The sequence below is a fragment of the Pararge aegeria genome, chromosome 23 (genome assembly GCF_905163445.1).
Source record: "Pararge aegeria chromosome 23, ilParAegt1.1, whole genome shotgun sequence".
Lineage (NCBI taxonomy): Eukaryota > Metazoa > Arthropoda > Insecta > Lepidoptera > Nymphalidae > Pararge > Pararge aegeria.
The window spans coordinates 2,460,983-2,484,342 of record NC_053202.1 but is presented as its reverse complement, the minus strand read 5'-3'; the positions used below and the strand labels follow the sequence as shown (position 1 = coordinate 2,484,342).

The window sequence follows — 23,360 nt, the reverse complement described above, 5'->3', positions numbered from 1 at the left end:
AATGCCCTAACCTCTGCGGAAGGAAAACCTGTGTTACAGAGGCTAGGTCCTTCCTGATGTTACAAAGGGTGCTTGTTTATTTGAAACCTATGTTTTATAAAATACATATATGTACATATTATAAAAATTTAAGAGCTAAAAATAAGAAAACAAAATTAAAGTTAAACTATAACTAAAGAATAAATTTTGTAGGTCTGTGTGGGGTATTCTAGGTGTGTGTGTGTGACCGTATGTGCGTACATGAATGTGCAAGTGGATGCTTGTGTGCGTGCGTAAACGTTGATGTTGGAAGAGAGCAACGTCCGATTGGCGCAGTGGGCAGCGACCCTGCTTTCTGAGTCTAAGGCCGTGGGTTCGATTCCCACAACTGGAAAATATTTGTGTGATTAACATGAATGTTTTTCAGTGTGTGGGTGTTTATATGTATATTATAAGTATTTATGTATGTTATTCATCAGTCACCTTAGTACCCATAACACAAGCTACGCTTACTTTGGGGCTAGATGGCAATGTGCGTATTGTCGTAGTATATTTATTTATTTATTATTAACTACTTTGTTTCTTTTCCGAACCGGACCGGTGTTAGAGCAATGGCGTGCATAGAGGGTATGCACAGGATATGCAGATGATATAAAATTAAGAAAATCTCCAGTACCAGTTATAAATAAATGAGGGTAGGCTTTTTATAATTTTGCAATGTCTATCCTTACGTTTTTCTTAACTCGTAATGGAGAATTTTTTTCATTTTATATCATCTGCATACCCGGTGCGTACCCTCTATGAACGCCACCGTGGTAGAGTCACTAGAAACAACCAGACCAACTATAAAGTAGGCGTACTTAAAATCAATGAATTTTTAAATTGAAAACATAAATTGACCTTCCTTCCTGGTTCGATTCGGTGTAGAAACAAATATACCAGAAAAACCCGCTAGCCCGTTAGCCCGCTACCATTTTGGACAGCATCATTACTTACCAAAAGGTAATATTTTTTTTTATTCCACTTCAAGTTAGCCTTTTTTTTTGGCGTGGTGGAAAAGCTTTATTGCTACCTCCGACCCTTCAGACGGAGGTGATGTGGGACCCCCATCTCTTTAGATACCCAAACCCAAACGGTATACCCAAACTTAATACCACCACGGCATGTCCCTCTTGTTGGCTTTGTTAACTACAAGTTAGTCCTTGACCGCAATCTGACCTGCTGGTAAGTTATGATGCAGTCTAAGATGTTAGCGGGCTAACCTGTTAGGGTATGGCAGTTATATTAAACTCATACCTCTAATCGGTTTCTAGTTTCAACGCGTCATCGTACCGTACTTATTTGTCTAGCCAGAAAATTCAGAAATTTTAAATTTCTAAATTTCCCCTGCCGGGCACCGAACCCGGGACCCGCCGTTTAAATCCACAGCATCACCGCTGCGCTATGAAGGTTTTTAGTCGAGGGCTAACTTGAAGTAGCAAAAACCGTCCCTAGTGTACCCTAATAAGACTATCTCACGTTGTCGCTTAAATATCTTCGGTCATCTTGTTTTCTTCATACAAAATCTGGTAAAACCACTTTTCTTCAATGGTAAGTTATTTCACGGTAATCAATATCCGTCATACTGTCCGCATTGTTTGTCGACGCTGTGTAACGGACAAACAAACAGATAAATTATATGGAACTCAATGTGGACCCCCGAATTGTACACAATTAGTTACGTTGACAACCGCCTCCAGATTTGGTCGACACTTGACAGATGTCAATACGTAGTACCTACGTACCGGACGTTTTAGGGTTCCCCAGTCAGAACGGTCATTGAACCACGCAACTTGCAAAAAAAATTAGTCTCACAGGAGTTATTTAAATTAAGCTTAATATTGTATATCAAATACCTACTCCGCGGAAAACACAAGATTATTCATTCAAGTCAACATCTCCTGAGGATGCTCCGGTTTCGGAGCGAAACGTGCGTAGAGGGTACATTGCCGAAGATCTGTTTGGTGTGGAGTATAAAGATCGAAGAAATTGTAAATTACACCATACACATTCTCCTTACCTAGTTTTCGCGGAGTATAGCAAATTAAGCTTTATTTTCATAACATATCATGGAAATAATTTCCCCTGATTATATCCCCTGACATAAAGGGATTTAATTAACGTGTCCACCTGCTAAAGCAAAGGAACATGGAATAGGAGCATATTAATTGTCTGAGTTTCTTGCCGGCTCTTCTCGGTAGAATCTGCTTTCCGAACCGGTGGTAGAGTCACTACAAATATACATACTTGACGTTTCAAAAGTGCTTATAAAGTAGGCCTACTTGAAATAAATGAATTCGAATTTGGATATTATTGTCACTGGTGCGCCAATGCTATGAGAGTTGATAAAGCGGTGGGAGAAGATACATTTTTATCCTTTCTCCGGGGAGATAATTGTCTCCTGTCCATGCTAGCCGTGCTGATGCTGTCAGCTATAAAAACATTAAGGCGGACCGCTGACAGCTGCGAGTATTTTCTTTGAGTCGGGTTATCTACAGTTAAGTCGGGCTATCCGTCGCGAATACAGGCGCAATGTTAGTTCTAGCCGCTTAGTCATTTAGCCATATCCCCAGTGACTGAATAGACGTCTCTAAAGCAGTGAAACATTAATTAAATTAGATGATGACGCGATTCTTTAATATTAAAGTACTCAGCTACAGAACCCTTTGCGAATGTTCCGCCTCAAATGTTACATATCGACTTAGCTAGTCTATCGTTTCCTTGAGTCAGGATATCTATTGTACATACGGTAGCAATGTATTAACCGATTAATCCTATAGCCATCTCTCGTGTGACAAAGAAGACGTGTGTAAAGCATTATTAAAAGTCGATGACGATAATATTAAAAAAAAAATTATCCGGCTAAGTTTGTTGTGGGCTCTTCTTATCCAGGGCGCGTTTGGAACTCTCGTAGCTTTAGGTTTAAGTTGGCGAGCGAAGTTATCACCATCCCCTTACAATTATGTAAACATATATGTATGAGCGCTTCATAAGTTCCTGTGGTAGGCCAACGTGAATAAAGAAATTATCAATGACCAATTATCTTATCTTATTTGACGGCCGATTGGCGCAGTGGGCAGTGACCCTGCTTTCTGAGACCAAGGCCGTGGGTTCGATTCCCACAAGTGGAAAATGTTTCTGTGATGAACATGAATGTTTTTCGGTGTCTGGATGTTTAATGGTATTTTATAAGTATTAATGTATATTATTCTTAAAATTATTCATCAGCCATCTTAGTACCTATAACACAAGCTACGCTTACTTTGGGGCTTAATGACGATGTGTGGATTGTGGTAGTATATATTTTTTTTATTTATCTTGTTTTAGCGGTAAAAGAAAACATCGTGAGGATACCTGCGTGCCTGAACGTTCTTCATAATGTTGTCAAGGGCGTTGTCCACCAACCTGCACGTCGCCAGCGTGGTCGACGGCCTAAACCTGAGAGGAAACCCGAGCGATGTAGAGAGCCAGTAAGGTGATGATGATGATGGTGATAACAAAAGTCCATAAATTCCAGATTTGTTTCCTCCAATTAAAATAGAGATAAGAAGAATAGAGAAAAAAGAAGAAGAGAGAATAGAGTCACCCTATCCTTCTGGTGGGCATGTGCGCGACTCGTAAGTGGAGCGCATCAGGCTTTTTTATCTATTTTAATTGTTATTTCCAGCCTCTCAGAATGTTGTTATAGAGGGTGGACGTGTCGAAAACGGGCGCCGCGCCGGGGCGGAAACGGCGTCTTTTATTTTAAACTAGCTTAGTGCCGGTTCCCGTGGTAATTGCAGGATAAAAAGTATCTGATATCGAATACTACGAGAATACACACATCGCCATCTAGCCCCAAAGCAGTGGCGTGCAAAAGTAGATCGAAACTGCAACGTTTCCTACTAGATGACGCTACAGTCCCTATAAGACTGATGTGAAAGGCATATACTAATTTCAGCATCGACGGTAGGAGAGCCGTAGTTTAATAGGTGAAAGCGCGCAGGCCGCGATTGCCCGATAGTCGCAGGTTCAAATCCTGTCGGTTCCGAAATTTTTTATATTTTTTTTTAATTTATAAAATTGATTTGTGAATAATATTTGTAGAAGTGGAGCTTCTTATGACAGAGCTCGTCCGGGAAAGTACTACTGCGTCAGTGTTCCAATCTGAGGGTCGTGGCTGCCGGTGTTATTACAGGCACATGTGTCTAAACACCTCAGGTTTTCCATTTACCACTAGGTGGCCCACCTTCTTGGCAGTTCGATCCATAAATCCCTATCCCTATCCCTACTAATATTATAAATGTCAATGTAAGTTTGTTTGTTACGCTTTCACGCAAAAACTACTTAACCGATCCTCATGAAACTTTGTACACATATTCTTGTAGGTGTTAGAAGTAATATAGGATACTTTTAATCCCGACATTAAGCTCGGTTCCTTTGGGAGAGGGGATGAAAGTGTTTGAGGATTTTACACCATAACTGCGACAGATTATAACCGATTTAAATAATTATTTTTGTACTACAGAGGTTATAATATGTGTTTAATTTTGCCCAAACTTTGTGTAGATCTGAATGTGATTGAAGATAGAGGAAAGAACTTTTCACTGGACGGTAGCAAACCCCTCATTTAAGGCTTAGCGATGCTGAATACTTTAATTTTTTTTTAGAAATACAACTAAATTAAAAACAATATCAAACGCAGACGAAGTCGCGGGTAACAACTAGTTGTTACTATAAAAAAAAGTAAGGAATACGTACACGCGGGTGAAGTCGCAGGTAGAACTAGTTCCCCGCACTTCCCCGCAGCAGACATGGTGACAGCTCGCCATGATTTATAGCTGTACGCTTTTGGAATACTGTTTACTTATCCTCTTTTTTTAATCTGGGAGGAGGGAAAGAGACGGAACGATCCTTTAAATAGTAGACTGGGCATATTTGTTACGCTACTGTTATTTTTTTTATCTCTAATTATTAGCTCTTGACCAAACCTGATTGTAAGTGACGATGCAATCTAAGATGGTCGCGGGCTAACCTGTTAGGGATATAGTAAATAAATAAAATAAATAAATATACTACGACAGTGCACACATCGCCATCTAGCCCCGAAGTAAGCGTTGCTTGTGTTGGGTACCAAGGTGACTGTTGTATAACTTTATGAAAAACATACTTAAATACTTATGATATACAGATAAACACCCGGACAATGAAAAACATGCATGATTATCACACAAACATTTTTCAGCTGTGGGAATCGAACCCACGACCCGACGGAATAATCACTCAGAAAACAGGGTCGCTGCCCACTGCGCCACTCGCCAATCTACATGGTGCAATTTGTAATTTCTTTATTCTTATTTCTTACTTCAAACCCGCGGAATGTTGCTAGCTCACAAACTTTTCCTATTTTCCCATTTTATGGTAAGCATTTATAACATTACAGGTAAAATTGCTAAATGGTATGGAGTGACTAACCGTCGCGTCTGTTCGAGAAACGATGCTTCTATTATTTAATAACTAGTCGTGTACACCAGTGGCGTGCACTTGATACATGCACAAAAGCTCTGCATACCCTAAATTTTTTGTATAACTCATTAATGCGAAGGATTTTTCCATTTTATGGCATCTGCCTTCTTTATGCATACCCTGGTCAAAAACTCTGTGCACGCCACTGGTTTACACGGGTTCTGTATGCTCTTAATTCTGTGACCGCATCATTAGTAACCGCAAAATGAGATCGCAATCAAGGGCTGACTTGTAATGGAATAAAATAAATTAGTAAGTATGGCAGGTAGTTTATATACACAAACACACCAGCTAACCTTTAATTGTAGGTTAGGACAATAAAAATAAAGTAATTGTCTAATAATTTTAATTACCTAGGTATTCCCTCTGCAATACCTTCGAGTTTCCTTGGAGTTAAGGAAAATAAATGGTTGTCATTAAAAATAACTTAGGTATTACTCGTGTCAAGTAAAAAGAGTGCTCTTTTCTTTTTCTGACGGCCAATTGGCGCAGTGGGCAGCGACCCTGCTTTCTGAGTCCAAGGCCGTGGTTTCGATTCCCACAACTGGAAAATGTTTATGTGAAGAACATGAATGTTGTTCAGAGTCTGGGTGTTTATATGTATATTACAAGTATTTATATGTATTCATAAAAATTATTCATCAGTTATCTTAGTACCCATAACACAAGCTACGCTTACTTTGGGGCTAGATGGCGATGTGTGTATTGTCGTAGTACGAATAGTTACGTATATTAGTACGTATAATAAATATACTATATTTTATATAAAACTAATGTTACAATTATATTTGTAAAATGAGATTACTTTTTGTAATTAAATTTAACAAAAACCAAAAAGTCCAGTAGGGGACTGTGATCTGCTATTATGCCAGCAGTGGTAGAAAATGTGCGTTATAACGTACTGTCCAAGTTCAAGGTACGCTTTAAGCCGTCAGTCTCAGTTATGAAAGCTCACGTTGGAGTAGTGTGGAGGGTCTAAGCTTTATATCTCTCTCTCTCATGAGAGAATGTGCCCAGATGGGCCAGGTCCCTTTACGAACATTTTATATTATATACTTGTGTCAGCTAGATCTGAGGGTTTAACAGCATGAAAATAAAAGTGAGTTATCTAATGAAAATTATGATGATATTCGTGATCGGAACAATAATCATTGTAGTAACTTTATGATAATGAAGTTTAGAAGCTCATAGCCGACGATCAGCGCGCTTATGATATGACACTTAGTATACGTAGGTAGGGGGAGGCACTTACCTATTTTTGTTTTTATATCTAAGCATTGCGATATGTGAGGAAACTGCAGGATCTTCCGCCACTTCTTGCTCTTGCCCTTATTGCTATCGGAACCGCCTGCGGACAAAAAAAGAATATAAACTTCTTGTAAAAATGAAATAGAAACAGTTTCTTATAGAGGACAATTAAGGCGATGGCAGTAGGGTATAATCATCATATTACCGGGCCACTACAGACACGGGTCTTCTTCCACAATTTGAATGGGTTTAGGCCGTAGTCCGCCATGCTGGCACAATGCGGATTGGTCGAATCCATACACCTTTGAAAACATTATGGAGAACTCTCAGGTATGCAGGAACTCTCACGATGTTTTCTAGATCAGAAAATTTAGAGGTGCGAGCTGGGACTCGAACTCGCTCCCTCGAAAGTGACGTCGAAGTTCTAACCACAGGGCTACCACTACTAGTTGAATCACAGTAGGGATAGAAAAACATAATTGCTTTCAATATATATATAGTGATCTAAATAAAAAAATATAGTATACACAACCCTTATAACTATTCTCCGAACATAATATTATATAACAACGCACCGCGTTACATCGCCCGCCCGTTGCCAGGCTCCTAAGGTAAAGGGAAAGGGCAGTTAAAGCCCATATTGTAAAGCTTTCCTCAATAATAAGGCTAATCCGAAGGCCTCACGATCAGTGGCGTGCACTTTACGGTGCACATTACGGTAATTTTTCATAATAACTTTTATAGAATGTGGATTTTTCTATTTTACGCCATCTTCCCGCTGGTGCTTTCTCTGACCAAAATCGCTGTTTGTTATTTATTTATTGCAGGTTAGCTCTTGAATGCAATCTCAGAAATGATGCAGTATAAGTTGGTAGTGGACAAACCTGTTAAGAAATATGGTACATAGTCATACCCCCCAATCGGTTTCAACACGACATCGCACCAAAACACTTAATCACTTGACAAAACGTCAAACCTGCCGCTTAACTAGACCAAAGAAAATTAAGAAATAATAAATTCCCAAACTGCCCCTGCCGGAAATCAAACTCGGGACCTCCTACTTAAATTCACAGCGCTCACTGTTGCGCCAGGGAGGTCGCCAAAGTAAAATAAGTAATATTTAATTGCACAAAGCTCAGAAAATCTGGCGGACCCCCCGAAATGGAGGCCGAAGCCCTAACAAAAGTTCAACAAGCCCAAGTTACTGGTACGAATAGTTGCCTCTGCAAGAATTTGCGATATTGTGATCGGCTAGCGTCTGCATGATTTAAATGCAGAAATTTAGACGATATGCAAACGGTATAGTAGCAAGAAATTGCACGAGTTTGCACGAATTACGCGAGTAAGTCTCAGTGAACTCGCAAGTTAGAACGAGCCAGATTACACGCAATCTCCAAAATCGTCTGCGATTTACTCTGAAAATAAGTAAGAAATCTTCAAATCGCCGATCGATTTTTAAGTGCTATCTTTTCGTACTCTATATAAAAGACTCCCTGTTGAGATCGTGGCCTGTCTAACTGGATTTAGCTCACACCATCGTCATGCCAACCAATGGAAGTCCACTGTTGGATATAGGTCTTTTGTTTGGAGTTCCAAAGTCCACGGTCCAGGGCAACTTGGTTTAAGTGACTCCACGTAGTCGGGAGTTTGCCAAAGCCACGCTTATTTTTGTTTTGCAAATGTATTCCCCAGCGCAGAAATAATCTATCTATCTATATATACAAAAGAGAAAGTGTGTGGGTATGTTCCGTGTAGGCTCCGAAACGTCTAGACCGATTTCAATGAAACTTTCAGGGAATCTTCGGATTGACCTGGCGAGTAATCCTGTAAAGTTTGGTCACGATCGGAGCACTCCTATTTTTGAACTGTCAAACTGTCAAATACAGCTTTTATTTACTATGATGATATTCTATTGTTGGGTGTACATGGGTGTATATAATGATCTTCACCCGCTCGAGAAGAGAATAGAAGAGAATGAATACGGAGAGAAATAAATGATTTAATATATTGTGAGACTTAAATTAAAAATTTAATGATGTAAGTTTATTGTTTAAATAAAATAAAGTAAAATCTAGCCCGGCGAAGCGGGCTGGGTACGTTAGTACTATATAAAATAATATTAGTACCAGTGGAGCTTTTTGTGACACAGCTCGTCCGGGGAAGTACTATCGCCATGATTTTTTCTGCCGCTAAGCAGCATTGTTGCAATACTTCCGGTCTGACGGATGTGCTTGCCGGTATAATTACAGGCATTTTTTTTAATAGCGGGCAAACGAGCAATTGGGTAACCTGATGTTAAGTGATCACCGCCGCCCATAAACATCTGCAGCCAGAGGAGCCACCGATGCGTTGCCGGCTTTTAAGGAATTTGTTTATCCGCATCTTGAATAACCATAGATTGTATTTACGTGGAAACACGTCAGATGGGAGATTTTTCCACAATTTGCAAGTGCTCGGTAGAAATGATCTGGTATTCGGAATAGTAGAAGAATACCAGGCATCCAGATGATGAGGATGGAATTTATTTCTACGGCGTGAGGTGCGGTCAGAGAACAGAGAAGGAGGTATCAATGCAAACAACGCTTCAGAACACTCTCCATTATAGAGTCGATGGATCATACAAAGGGAGCTAACATCTCTTCGGTGCCCCAGGGACTCCAACGTGCTCCTTGCATGCCCTGTGAAGTGTTGCTCTGTTTAAAGGCGATGGTTTTCCACTTACCATCAGGTGAGCCATCTGCTTGGTCCGTCAATTATTACTATTAAAAAAACTTCAACTAAAAAAGCTCTCCTGCTACCAACCTATTACATCACTCGTGTTTTTGCTATTGCACGAATGCGGAACCCTGTCATACGCGTGTTGTAACTCTCTTGTCAGTTTTTTAATGCTACATTTGACGCAAGGCGGGTCAACGCGACTACGCAATGCCTGCGATTTATAATTGAAATAAATTTCAATACCAACTGGATAGCGTCGTAACTAAATCGCAATTAAGTTAAATCCAATTAAGGCGTTTCACACGGCTGGTAGGGTTCTACGGTTTTTTTTTGTCACTTTAGTTCATCATCGTCCTAATTTCAACCTATTGACATACACTTCTAGTCTTTTCTACGGATTTCCAAAATCTATGATCTAGAGCTTCTAATTTCAGGCGCCTCGTTTTGTTAAGTTTCTTCAACTTCAACTAATGTGATAGTGTTAGGGTACAGTTAGTCCTAGCATAGCTCTCTCCATCGCCCGCTGAGCGACTCTGAGCTTTCTTATGAGGCACGTTTCAGATTCTCACGTCATCACAAGCAACACGCTACGTTTTTTTAAAAAAAAAATCAAAATTCCACTTGATGGAAAATACATCATTAAAAGTCGTTTCCAGTTAACGGTGATCTTTGTTTTAGTCTTATGATTTTGCTCGGTAAAATTTGTGTAACTACCCGCTTATGCAACATTTTCTTTTTGGCTGCAATCAGTTATGCTAATAGATAATATAGTTTATAGATCTATACGTACCCTCTATAGTGAACTCTCACAACATGTTATAGTTTTAAGTTTAATGCTTTCTCTACTAAGCGAATTTTTGTAATTTTAGAAATAAGGATCTTAAACCATAACACACACTGCTCATAAACAGACAGTCGGGTGTTGTGGGAATTACTACTACTGTTTCATCATCATCGGTTTGCCCTTCACCATTTATGAGACACCGGGCGGGTTTTTCTGTTCCTCTAAACGTTAAGTTCTTTCCTCAACAGTACGGGCTAACCTGTTAGGGGTATGACAGTTTTAAATAACATGATCAACGACAGCGTATACCAGTTCACTACTGGACTGGAGGCCTCTCAAATACCATTAGATAATATTGCAGTCGGGGGCTAACTCGTTGTGTCGTCCTTACTTATAATTAAAAGGCGATAGTGTATTTGTTTGTGCTTCCACCTCGCCCTAAAAAAGCAACCAATCAACCATTTTTGGCATGGACTTAGTTGAAAGGAGAATACTTTTTATTCCAAATGGTTCTTAAAAGTGTTAAAGTAAATTTATAAAGTGGGTAAAAATTCAACCTTTTGATAACTATAAATTTGTTTAGGATTTTACAAATAACCTAATAATTATTAATTACTTAATAAATAGTTTTCAAGAAACAGTTAAAATTATATTTTATTAATAACCAATGTTCATGACATTGGGTTGGTGGGTATTTTAATATAAATACGGGTGCATTTTCGATACACTTCAGTCCTACATGGACGCGAATAATGCAAAGATATCTCCCGGTATTAGTCGTTTATCACAAGAACGCGGACAAAGAACGCGGGCAAAATCTAGAAGAAATTTTAAAAAAAGGTGTTTGCTTTAACCACAATCCAACAATGTCAATCAGACGAATTCAGAAATTGTACGAATAAAGATTAACGCAGCGACACCCCAAGGCTTGTGTGAAAGCGCCATAATACATTTAGTATCGAGCTTAGTTAACTCAGCCGGCGTATAAATAACATTGTAAGCCCATATAAGATTTTAATACAGTAATTAAAGTGATCTAAGTGTCGCACCGCATCATATCACACTGATTTCTTATATTTACAAGCCAAGTTCTATAAATGTTCTATAACAGATTTTGCACGCCTCATAAGCGAAGCGTTGAGGTATGACTGTAAGGTTACGCACAACACGAGAGATTCTCCAACTTAAAATGTCACTTTTTTATTCTTTACTAGCGTACTCAGCCCGCTTCGCCACGCTAGATTTAGCTTTATTTTATTCAAACAATAAACTTACATCATTAAATTTTTAATTTAAGTCTCATAATATATTAAATCATTTATTTCTCTCCGTATTCAATCTCTTATATTCTCTTCTCGAGCGGGTGAAGATCATTATCTACACCCATGTACACCCAACAATAGAATATCATAATAGTAAATAAAAGCTGTATTTGACAGTTTGACAGTTCAAAAATAGGAGTGCTCCGATCGTGACCAAACTTTACAGGATTACTCGCCAGGTCAATCCGGAGATTCCCTAAAAGTTTCATTGAAATCGGTCCAGCCGTTTCGGAGCCTATACGGAACATACACACTTTCTTTTTTATATATATATATATTGCTTTCATAAGTGAATATAAATAGACAAATGTTGGGAAAAAAACACTATTTTTATGACTCATGATATTTTTAAATCTCTTTTTATTATTTAAACTAATTAAAAAATTGTTTAAAAATTTTCGGTCTTGTACGTCCCGTATCTTGTGGTCACGATAACGAATGAAATACTTCACTTGTCGAGTTGTTTTTTTTTTATAGGCTTCAGTATTTTGAGGCATAGAAGCCTTCAGCTCTCGCGATATAATTAGATATAGTTTAATTATTATTTACAAATAATCTCAATTTTATTGTAATGAATGGGATTATGAGGCGTGCACTTTTGGATTTTCCAACTATTTAGCTCTTTATTTGCCTATAATAATGAAGCGGTGATAGCCCAGTGGGTGGGATCTCGACTTCACTTTGGAAGAACCGAATTCTATTCCCAGCACGCTCCAACTTTTCAAACTTACGTGCGTTTTAATTGATTAAAATATAACTTGATTCAGCGGTGAAGGAAAACATCGTGAGTTAACCTGCATGCCTGAGAGTTTTCCATAATGTTCTCAAAGGTGTGTTGAGTCCACCAATCCGCACTAGTCCAGCGAGGTGGTCACTACGGCCTTAACCCCTTCTCATTGTGGGAGGAGACCCGTGCCCTGTAGTGGGGCGGAAATGGGTTGATGTGATGATGATGGTGACTGGACGCATCAAGCAGATGGTCCATAATGTTAAGTAGATAACCATTGCCTATAAACAGCAACACTTCGCAAAGCATATAGGAACACTTCAAATAAGAAAAATTATGGAACCAGCAGTCCCTCGCGACTTCGTCCGCGTATATGTCAACCTTAGAAGACAGACCTATGCTGTCGCGGACTTCCTTTTAGAACCTTTAAAGGGGAACAACTTCGTGATACATGATTTAATCAAAACTTTAACAGTTTACGCAGCGCACGCAGCGGAAGCTCTCAAAAGAAAAAAAAAACCCGATTTTGAAACATTCTTGATTAGTGAGTCGGTCCTATATGATGATAACCTAAAACTTGTGGCAAGAACTATAGACAAGTTTGGTTATAATTTTTTTATTAGTGTCTTTACCTACACTTGGAGGAATTATCAATTTTATAAATTTAATATGCATATAAAAAGGAGGAGTATAAGGATTGAAGAAATTATAAATTACACCATACATATTCTCCTGCTTTTCGCGGAGTATAGCAAATTAAGCTTAATTTTCATAATATTGCCTTGTAATGAACACGTGTAAGTGGAAACAGGCCTTAGTTGCGAAAATAATATTAACATAACTTTTGTTGCGTTCGCTGCAACTAGTTATTCGTGACAACGGTCTAACAATGGATATTTTTTTTTCTATTTCCAATTTTTACAAAACTTTAGCATTGGTAAAGAGGTTTCTCTATTTTTTGACACAATTTCCTTTCTCAAGACCTTATTAACGCAGTCACACAAGATAAATAAATGTGAAATAAATAAATACAGTACGACGATACACACATCGCCACGTAGCCCCAAAGTAAGCGTAGCTTGTGTTATGGGTACTAAGATGACTGATGAATATTTTTATGAATAACATACATAAATACTTATAATATACATATAAACACCCAGACACTGAAAAACATTCATGTGAATTTCATTAGTCATTATTATAATTATTAATTCCACTCATCTCTGCCTGACTGACTGACTGACAGACACGCACACGCACACAGACATCGCCTGTAGTAATTTACTACACTATTAATTACCAACAAAATTGTAATCTTTAGATTTTTTTTTTTAAATATTAATAGCGGGCAAACGAGCAAGTGGGTCACCTGATGATAAGTGATCACCGCCGCCCATAAACATCTGCGACACCAGAGGAGCCACCGATGCTTTGCCGGCTTTGAAAAAGATAGAAAATACGTATTGTATTTAAGATACTTATTGAGTATTGAATTGTATTTCTACCACTTTATACTTTAGAACCCGTAGTATATAAAGGGCTCTTTTAAAAAAAATTGCTACGGACCCAGCGCTTGCTTAATCAGGCACTGCACTAAACAAACCAACGTAACAAGATAAAGTGTTCGTCAATTCAGTAGTATTTTCAGAACCACTTTAAAAAAAATCATATCATATAAACCCATCACTAGCCCGCTACAGGGCACGGGTCTCCTTCCACAATGAGAAGGGAAAAGGCCGTAGTCCACCACGCTGGCCCAGTGCGGACATACCACATAATATATGATTGGCGACTATTCTCCATACACTACTACTTTACGACTATCTCAACTTGCCATCCATGCCATTTGTGTCCATGAACCTCATGTGCCTGCTATTACACTGGCATCCGCACCGTTTACGCCGGAACACAACACCAATGCTGCTTAGCGGCAGAAATAAGCATGGTGTAGTATTTCCCCGGATGAGCTCTGTCACAAAAAGTTATCAATAAAAAAAGTTTTCAATGTTTATGTGCTGATATATGGTTGGCTTGGCAGAGCTTCTTTAACTTTAAAGAAGAGCTCCAGCCATTTTAGGTTTGAGATTTTAAATTTTAGATTAGAAAGAATCATATATGTATGTCCACCATCGGATTGGTGGACATACCACATCATGGCGAACTCTCAGGTATGTAGGTTTTCTCGCGATGTTTTCCTTCACCGTTTAAGCAAGTGATATTTTAATTGCTTAAAACTCACATAACTTAGAAAAGTTACAGGTGCGTGCCGGGACTCGACTCCGGTCCCCCGAGTCCTACCCACTAGGCTATTACCGCTTCACTGCTACCGCCATTTAGTCGGTTAAAATTGAGTAGCGTCATAAATTACGTACATGTTAATCCGATTTACGCAATCGACATTTGTCGTAATAATCGAAATAATTAAAAACTAATTATCGAACAATTTTGAATCGCCGAAAAGCTATAATATAGCGATTATATTATAACTACCTATAAGAACTATCTATGACAAAGCCGCAAATCGGCGCAAATACAGCCAAGCTTTTAGGGTACCAGGTAGTCGCTAGTACTAGACCTCCGCTGTCCGTCTGTATGTCTGTCTGTCTGTCTGCGAGCAGTATTTAATAATTGGTAGATAGCTGAAATTTTCAGTATTTAAGTGAAGTAATACTTCTTTTGGCGCGTTAGGGAAAAATGATGAGAGTAAATTTTTAAGTTGCGCGCGCACACCGTCACAAAAAACCAACACCCTAAAGTTAGCTATAAGGTTTGACAGTGTACACCTTGAATTGTCAAATTCTGCGGGCTCATTCCGGTGATATAATTGATACAATTGTACAAAAATCTCAAATTTTAATGTTGAGTGAAACTTGGTTTTCCGATAACTGTCTATTAGTGTTCCAAATTTAAGTATGTTTATTATGTTTATTTCTTTAATTAAGTAGAATATTTTTTTTTTGATATTTAAATAAACTTTGTTTAACTTAGATAGTGCGTTTAAATAATAAACTTTCATTGTATGAAATATTTTTTTTCTATTGTTAGTTTCGTTTTTCTACAAACGTTAGAATAAGGCGAAAGGTAACATTTTTGTTTTTTATTTTTATTTTGCTACGCCATAGTATAACTTCTAACGCGTGTACGTTAATACACACGCATTTTTTTCTTATTCCACTACATGTTAGCCTTTGACTGCAATGAAATCTGGTGGCAAGTGATGATGCAGTCTAAGATGGTAGAGGGCTAACCTGTTAGGATTATAGCAGTTATATTAAACCAATAACTCAAATCGTTTCGTACCGGAACGTTAAATCGCTTGGCGGCACGTAAGGTAGCTAGCCAGAGTAAATTCAGACATTATAAATACCCAAGTTTACTCCGCCAGTGAACCCGGGATCTCCCATTTATAAGACCACTGCGCCAGGTAGGTCGACAAGCTAATACTGTGTAATAATATATAATATATAATACTAATACTCATAATTAAGCGGTTATTCGGTTATTGGTCGGTTGTTAATGGCGGTTGTTATTAGCTTCACCTTTATGTTTGTATGTTTGTAACTCCAGTCGATTTTAAGCCTCTTCAAACGATCTGATTTCGTTTAAACTTTGTAGATATATCTAGGACCGATGACAATACAGTAATTTGATAAGATCATTCCATTTCTCAATTTGCAAAATAAGATTTTTGTTAATTTATATAGTTTTCATCTATTGTCGATAAGACAGTAATGATGTTAATTTCCATTTCCAACCATAATCTTTAGCCGATTTCTCTAATATGTATTAACAAATTTGATGGTCAATATGATGGTGTACCGATTAATTTTGCTCTAATAAAAATAATAGTTAAAAAAAAAAACACGTTTTTATATATAAACTTAACTAAAACGTAGAAATTAGTTTGGTTTTTTACACCAAGTGTCTTTTTAGTTTTTTTTTTTTACTACATATTTTTTAAATTAACCCGCGAGGCACCCCTAGCTTACATATCTCGTTCTCCAAGTAGCCGAATCGTGTGCGCACGCGCTGATTAGTTTATAATAGTCTCGTTAGTTTAGGCGCGGGTGACGTCACTGATAATAATGTAAACATCGCGCAATAACAACACCCACGGACTGGTTCTATTCCCCAAACTTAAATAATTGACCCATGTACACAAACAGACTGACCTCGTGGGCGGTGTACCAACACTGCGCTTTCTTGTGCTCACTCGAGGACCTCGGGACCCCACCGTCCGCCGGTTCTCCGCCGACATGTGCCCGCCCATAGTCACTTTTTTTTTATACATGACTATCATTTTATTGAAACCTTATCACAAATCGGACAGTACCAGTCGATTATAAGTATTACGTATATTATTCATATTCATCAGTTGTCTTAGTGCCCATAGCTACGGCTAGATGGCGATGTGTGTATTGTCGCAATATATTTATTTATACTACTGCTTCGCTCTCTATTTTATTAAAACTTAAATGTGGTAATGATTGTTAACGCCCACCAACCCACCTTGGAGTAGCTCGGTAGGTCGATGAACTAGAAATCTCTCTCCTATGAGACGGAGCGCGTGCGCCCAGTAGTGGGACCTTAATGGGCTGATGATGACGAGGGATTTTTGATGAAATTGGATGGATCATAATGCGCGACGAGGCCTCCGTATCTTTAGCCTTTTCATTATATTATTTTCTTTCCTTATCACTTCCTTAGGTTAATGTTTACGTAAGGCACTTAAGATAAAAATATTACAATTTCAAAAGTTCAATATCCTATCAAAAGCAAACATATTATATTTATTACTCCACTAGTAAATATGATTTTAAATAAGAAGCGATCATAAACGAAAGAAGACAAAAATAACTGATGTGTGTGACTGATACGTCACAGTATAAGGTTAAAATGGCGCTGGGCTGTCCATGTAGCAAGATACAGCGATAAGCGATGGACAGTGGAATCGACGAGATGGGAAGGACCTAGCGGAAAAAGGCGAAAGGGACGACCTTTGAAACGTTGGAGCAACGATATCATAAAGACAGCAGGTAAAGAGTGGCTCGAAAGAGCCAAAGATAGGGAAATTTGGACCAGTCTGGAGGAGGCCTATACCCAAGAAGGGGTTCCCACTCAAGAAGAGTTATAATTTATATGTATATATATAGTTTTAGAAGTCAATAATGTGCATAAATATAAGGGAATTTATAGTAGTAATACACATAAATGTAATACTAAGGTGATGGGAAATAAAAAGGTTTTATTATAATTATTATTATAATAAATATGATCACGTTTCATATCCTTAAGTCACGTTGGAGTCCCAAGGTGGTGATCCCGAACTAATGTGGTGGACAGACGTCAAAGGAGTCGCTGGGAGCCCCTGGCAACAAGCGGCTCATGATCGTGGATTTTGGAACTCCATACAGCAGTGGACGTCAATCAGTTGAAGTGATGATGATGATGATGATGATGATGATGATATTGGATCAATATGGATACCTTTAGATTGAGAAGAATATAGACACAGAAGTTAGTTATAAGGTTCAATTTCGTGAGAGACTTCGGCCGTGGCTAGATCCACCCTACCGACAGACGCGCCGCCGGACGAGTTAGCGTTTCGATACGATACCGCGTAGAAAAACGTATTAAACACATACCTCTAATCATATTTAGTATACCATACTAACAGGTTTTGCTGCTACCATTTTAGACTACAACATCGCATACCTCCAGATGAGATTTCAGTCAAGAACTTGTAGTCAAATAAGAAAGAAAAAACTTGCTTATCTTAGTACTTAGACCTTAATCTATCTAGCCTGACGTAAATAAATAGAGTTATAGGTGGTCTACCCTTTTTTAAGTCAACAACAATTCAAGCAGTATCATTGCACTCCGTGACCACGTAATTTAGTAATGAATTTAGGTTTCCCTTAACAAGGTAAACACTTACTTAAAGAACTTATTTGAGTTATGTAAAAAGTAGTACTCAACTTTGAAAGTAATTTTCTAAACTATAGCGTGGGAAACAGGAAACAGTAATAAAACTAATGGTTAGTAGTTTATAGTAACAAAATAATTAACCATATTATGTCAATAAACTAATGCTGTACTGAGATGATTACAAATATTTATGACTAAATTGTGTCCAGTGTTATATTTATTTACCTTTGAGACTTAGTGAGAAATATTATATTTCTGTAAGGAAAATTGTTACAACAATCTGCCCCATAGCACAAAACGGATGCAGTTAATCCGATCCCCCAATGTGCATTTCACAAACATTTTTCCTTATTTAGTTGGGTCAACGGAATATGAGACGTGCAGATTTTTTTTACTCATATTGTGTTGAAAAAATACTAAACGTCTGCAAAGATGGCATATACTAGCCTTACAATCTGATTATGGCTGGAAAAGCCGATGGCAGATAGAATGTAAAAAAAAAAAATGTGTTGAATTTTTTTTTTTTTTAATGAAATATCGAGTATCAAATCTCGATAAGCTGTGGCATACAAGCTAAGTGTAAATAGCTATAATGATTCAACAAAAGTCAAGAAGACTTTGAATTTTATAAATTTTACTAAACCTACACTTGGAAGAAAACTAAATTTTTAAGACTTTAAAAATCTTGTTTATAAAACAACAATTAAAAAAAAATTTTTTCACTGTACTTTATCTGCATCCTGACCTTGCATTTTAACCTTATGTGAGGGAAAGGGCCCAGTGAATAATCAAACCTGGACTCAACTCAAAGACTACAGCAGATTTCTGCACTGAAGCAGGGAGGTTTTCAATGCTAATCTTTGAATTCATTTCATAATAGCTATAATATTCAAATTCAAATTCAAATTCAAATTCATTTATTTCAAGTAGGCCTACTTTATAAGCACTTTTGAAACGTCAAGTATGCATGTTTGTGTGACTCTACCACCGGTTCGGAAAGCAGATTCTACCGAGAAGAGCCGGCAAGAAACTCAGTAGTTGCTCTTTTCCAACATCAACATTTACAATCATTTTGCTATCTTGCGGGAGATGAGAGCGAGGCTGGCTGCTTCCATTCTACCTTGTCATTGAGGAATTCATCAAATGTATAGTAACCTCGCTGTACTAGATGCGTTTTTACACATTTTTTAAATGTATGCATTGGTAGGTCAAGAATTTCCTTAGGAATCATGTTGTAAAAGCGTATACTCAACCCAAGAAAGGAGTTCTGCACCTTTCGCAGACGATATGCAGATATCACCAATTTATGACCGTTTCTGGTAAGTCGATTGTTAATTTCAGCTTTTGATTTATAAAGAGTAATATTTTGCCTCACAAAGACTATATTACTATAAATGTATTGCGAAGCTACTGTAAGAATACCTATTTGTTTAAATTTTTCACGAAGCGATTCGCGTGATCCAAGTTTATATATTGATCGTACGGCTCTTTTCTGTAGTATAAATATACTTTCAATATCTGCAGCTTTTCCCCACAGCAAGATCCCATAGGACATAATACTGTGAAAGTATGCGAAATAAACAAGCCTAGCTGTTTCAACATCGGTAAGCTGTCTAATTTTCCTGATTGCATATGCAGCTGAGCTGAGTTTACTCGCTAGGCTTTCTATATGGGTACCCCACTGTAGCTTACAATCTAAGGTCACTCCTAGAAAAACAGTGGAGTTTTCTATTTCAAGTGTTTCTCCATTTATTATGATGTTTTTATCAATTTTTTTTACGTTAGGCAAAACAAATTCCAAACACTTAGTTTTTTTTGCATTTAAAAGTAAGTTATTAACAGTAAACCAGTCTGACACATGTGACAAAGCACGGTTTACATCGTCAAAATTATCTTTGTTTCTATCAGTCTTAAAAATGAGAGATGTATCATCTGCGAACAGTACAATCTCACAAGTGCCCCTGACATGGTGTGGCAGATCATTTATATACACCAGAAACAATAAGGGACCCAAAATTGAGCCTTGTGGGACACCCATTAAGGCAGATGATCCCTTAGACTTTATGTCTTTTACGCATACCCTTTGAACTCTATCACTTAGATAAGAGGCAATTATAAATAATATATCCTTTAACTAACTGTAGCTTCCTTGACTCTCTGGTTCTTTTACAAACTTACCTAGTAGATATGTATAGTAAGTGTGTTGATATGTCTAATAGGTAAGTATGTTATATGTAACATTGCAATTAATATTATTATTATTATGCAATAGACTAAGCAGCGTTCGCTTATGCGTCTATATCATTTTTGCTTCTTGTCTTTTTGATGTTTGTCCAGACTATTCTTAAACTAATTCAGTGATACTGCAATATATAATATAAAAGGCCTTTTCCACCACCTTCTAACAAGTATTGGCCTAAACCTAAGTTTTGTCACTTACTTACTTAAGAATAAGATACCCAATAGTAGTACTGAGCTTTTTGTTACAGAGCTTGTGACGGGGAAGTAAGCACCATACTTATATCTGCCAATAAGCAGCATTGTTGCAATGCGGTTGCAGAAAGTACTCTTTGTATGCCCTTTTCTGGTTTTGATTTACCATTTGGGCCATCTAGTTGGTTTTCAATTAGTTTTATAAAAAACACTCAGAAATGGGTGAAAACAGGTGTTAAATAATATTTATATATAACAGAAAAGTATTAGCTACACTAATGGCCAAAATTTATTAGTTTACTGTGTGGCAGAACTACTAAATTCAATCTGCCTTATAAAGACTTTGGATTTAATTAATTCATTAACTTCTAACATAAGCTTAGATACCACAAAGGTATTAGTTAAACCTAAAACACATTTTACAATGTAAACCAATATGTAAACCATATTTCCATTGCTTTTAAATAAAAAGGTTATTAAAAAATTAAAAAAAAAAACGAGAGTTAAAAAAAATAAAAACAAATCAAATATTTGAGATTGAGGATATTAAAAAACATTTAATTTATTATGATGTTGATACATTCACATAAAAGTAATAAACATGATATCTGACATGTTTGCACAGGTTTTTTGTTTATTATTAAAACAGTTCTCTTCCAGTATTGGATACAATTTTAGCAAGGGGTCATTGACTTATACTTGCATCAAAACAAGTTATGCAAGACTTAAAAATAGTTTTGAATAAAGAATGTTTTAATTTAAAAATGAAAATTTTACACACATACACAGTTTATTGGTCTGCAATCATATTAATGCATTTTGTAGGTTTAGGCATTGTAGGAAAAAATAGTATGAAAGATAAGGTGTAAAACTCCAAGTTATTGAAGTCAAACACTTGTTTAAGCAGTTGATTCATCCTGTTTATTATAAATTTAAATTAGGAACACTCTGGACAAATAAAAAAGCAATGACCTTATGTATATTTTTATTATATAAACAAGTTTACCAACTTCAAAGCTCAAATATTTTTTTGTAATTAGAATTTAAAATAGTATCCTTAATAGTCATAGAAATCCCTTGAGTTTGAATATTATTATGAACCATTCTAAAGTATGAAGCATTTTATATGTATTAATTTATATTTTAATTTAAATAGGGCAGGTTAAAAAGGCCAATGACCGTATGCCAACTATTTTCAAAATTTGAATAAGGAATCCCGTTTTGAATATAGAATTCCCATTATCATAATTTGCGATACAAAAAATTTAAATTGCAAATGCTCTACATACCCTCTCTGGCTTTCAAGTAGACAGTGTTGGCCACGATATTTTCTAATTCCATCAGTTCCAGGTTGACGGATTTTAATTTGAACTCTCCGGGAAGCTGTGACCCGCCGATGCGGCCTCTCTGCCGCCTTACCCGCGTGCAAGCGGCCCATCAATGTACTACGAGAAATCTCACACTAAACTCAACACTGCACACCATCAGCTCTAACACTGGCTAATAACACTACACAGATTAACTTATGCCGACAAAAACTATAGTTACTCGAAAACGTAGACGCACAAAACACTAGTTTACACTCAAAAGTTCACGATCTCTGAGGGGCGTGTGACGAGTTCATAAAACTCGCATTTCAGTTCTATCACTCGGAAATTGATTGAAACTTGTGTATAAGTTAAATTAGCGGGATTAAACGTAAAGTTTATTTCAGTCCTGAAATAAAGAACACGCCCCGGGATCGTAATTATTGACGACGGGATGGCGATACGCTACAAATGACGGATCACGGATGACCACAAGTAAATAGTACGGCGAAGTACTATTTTCCTAGTCTGTGGAGTACGCTTACGGTATGTACGGTACAGTACGATTCCGGTTGCTGCATTATATTGTTAAATCCTACTAATTTTACTTGAACTCTTCTTTAAACAACACTTTATGTTGATTTTATTGACAAAAAGTTTTTCAATCTAACTTAAAACTCGACTCAGATTTACTCGTGTGCCCAAACCGTCTACTTGTACAATGAAAGAGAAAAGATATATTTAAACAATTTAACCTAGGCCACGTTCGGTTTCATCTGCTGAGACAAATTATGAAAGTGATCTGTTGCGTTTATAAAAACTGCCTATGATTTAATTTTAAGATTGTACTCGACCTAACCTAAACTAACCGATTTCACCATGCATCTTGCTATAAATAGAAAAATAAAAATAATGAATTCAAATGTGACTTATATTCTTTTTTTTAGGCATAAAATATTAATCCTTATCTTAACCAGTTACTTACCAGTGCCGTTACCGTCGATAATGTCAGCATCGAAGTTGTCCAAGAATATAAGTAGGTTATAAATCTAGGTCAAATTATAAAACTGCCTAGAAAGAACTTCGACAAGGAAGCTGACATATGAATTCAGTTGGACTGGGCAGCTTTTGGAACACTTCAATTCAAAAGGCAAAGGGTATCGGCCCATTGCCTAGAGACGGAAGTCTTTAAAGACTGTGTCCTGTTGTAATGACACATGGAGCGGAGACGTAGACACTGACAGTCGACCTGATCCACAAATTTGAAGTTGTTCAACGCGCAAAATTAGCAACGAGGAAATTCGTAGAAGAACCAGGATCACCGACATAGCTCAAAGGATTAGCAAGTTGAAGTGGCAGTGGGCGGG

At 37.3% G+C, this 23,360-nt stretch overlaps 1 protein-coding gene across 2 annotated transcripts in view; it reads right to left on the bottom strand.

The window, feature by feature from the left end:
• The window catches only part of LOC120634374 (G protein-coupled receptor kinase 2), a 67,079-nt gene extending 44,591 nt beyond the window's left edge, over nt 1-22,488 (bottom strand). For both annotated transcript variants that reach the window (XM_039904891.1, XM_039904892.1), the window contains exons 1-2: nt 21,976-22,488; nt 6,776-6,871 (exon numbers count right to left, since the gene is read on the bottom strand). In XM_039904891.1, coding sequence (XP_039760825.1) covers nt 6,776-6,871; nt 21,976-22,027 — 148 coding nt within the window. In that variant the 5' untranslated portion in view covers nt 22,028-22,488. The remainder of the gene's footprint in view (nt 1-6,775; nt 6,872-21,975) is intronic.
• Nucleotides 22,489-23,360: the final 872 nt, after the last annotated feature.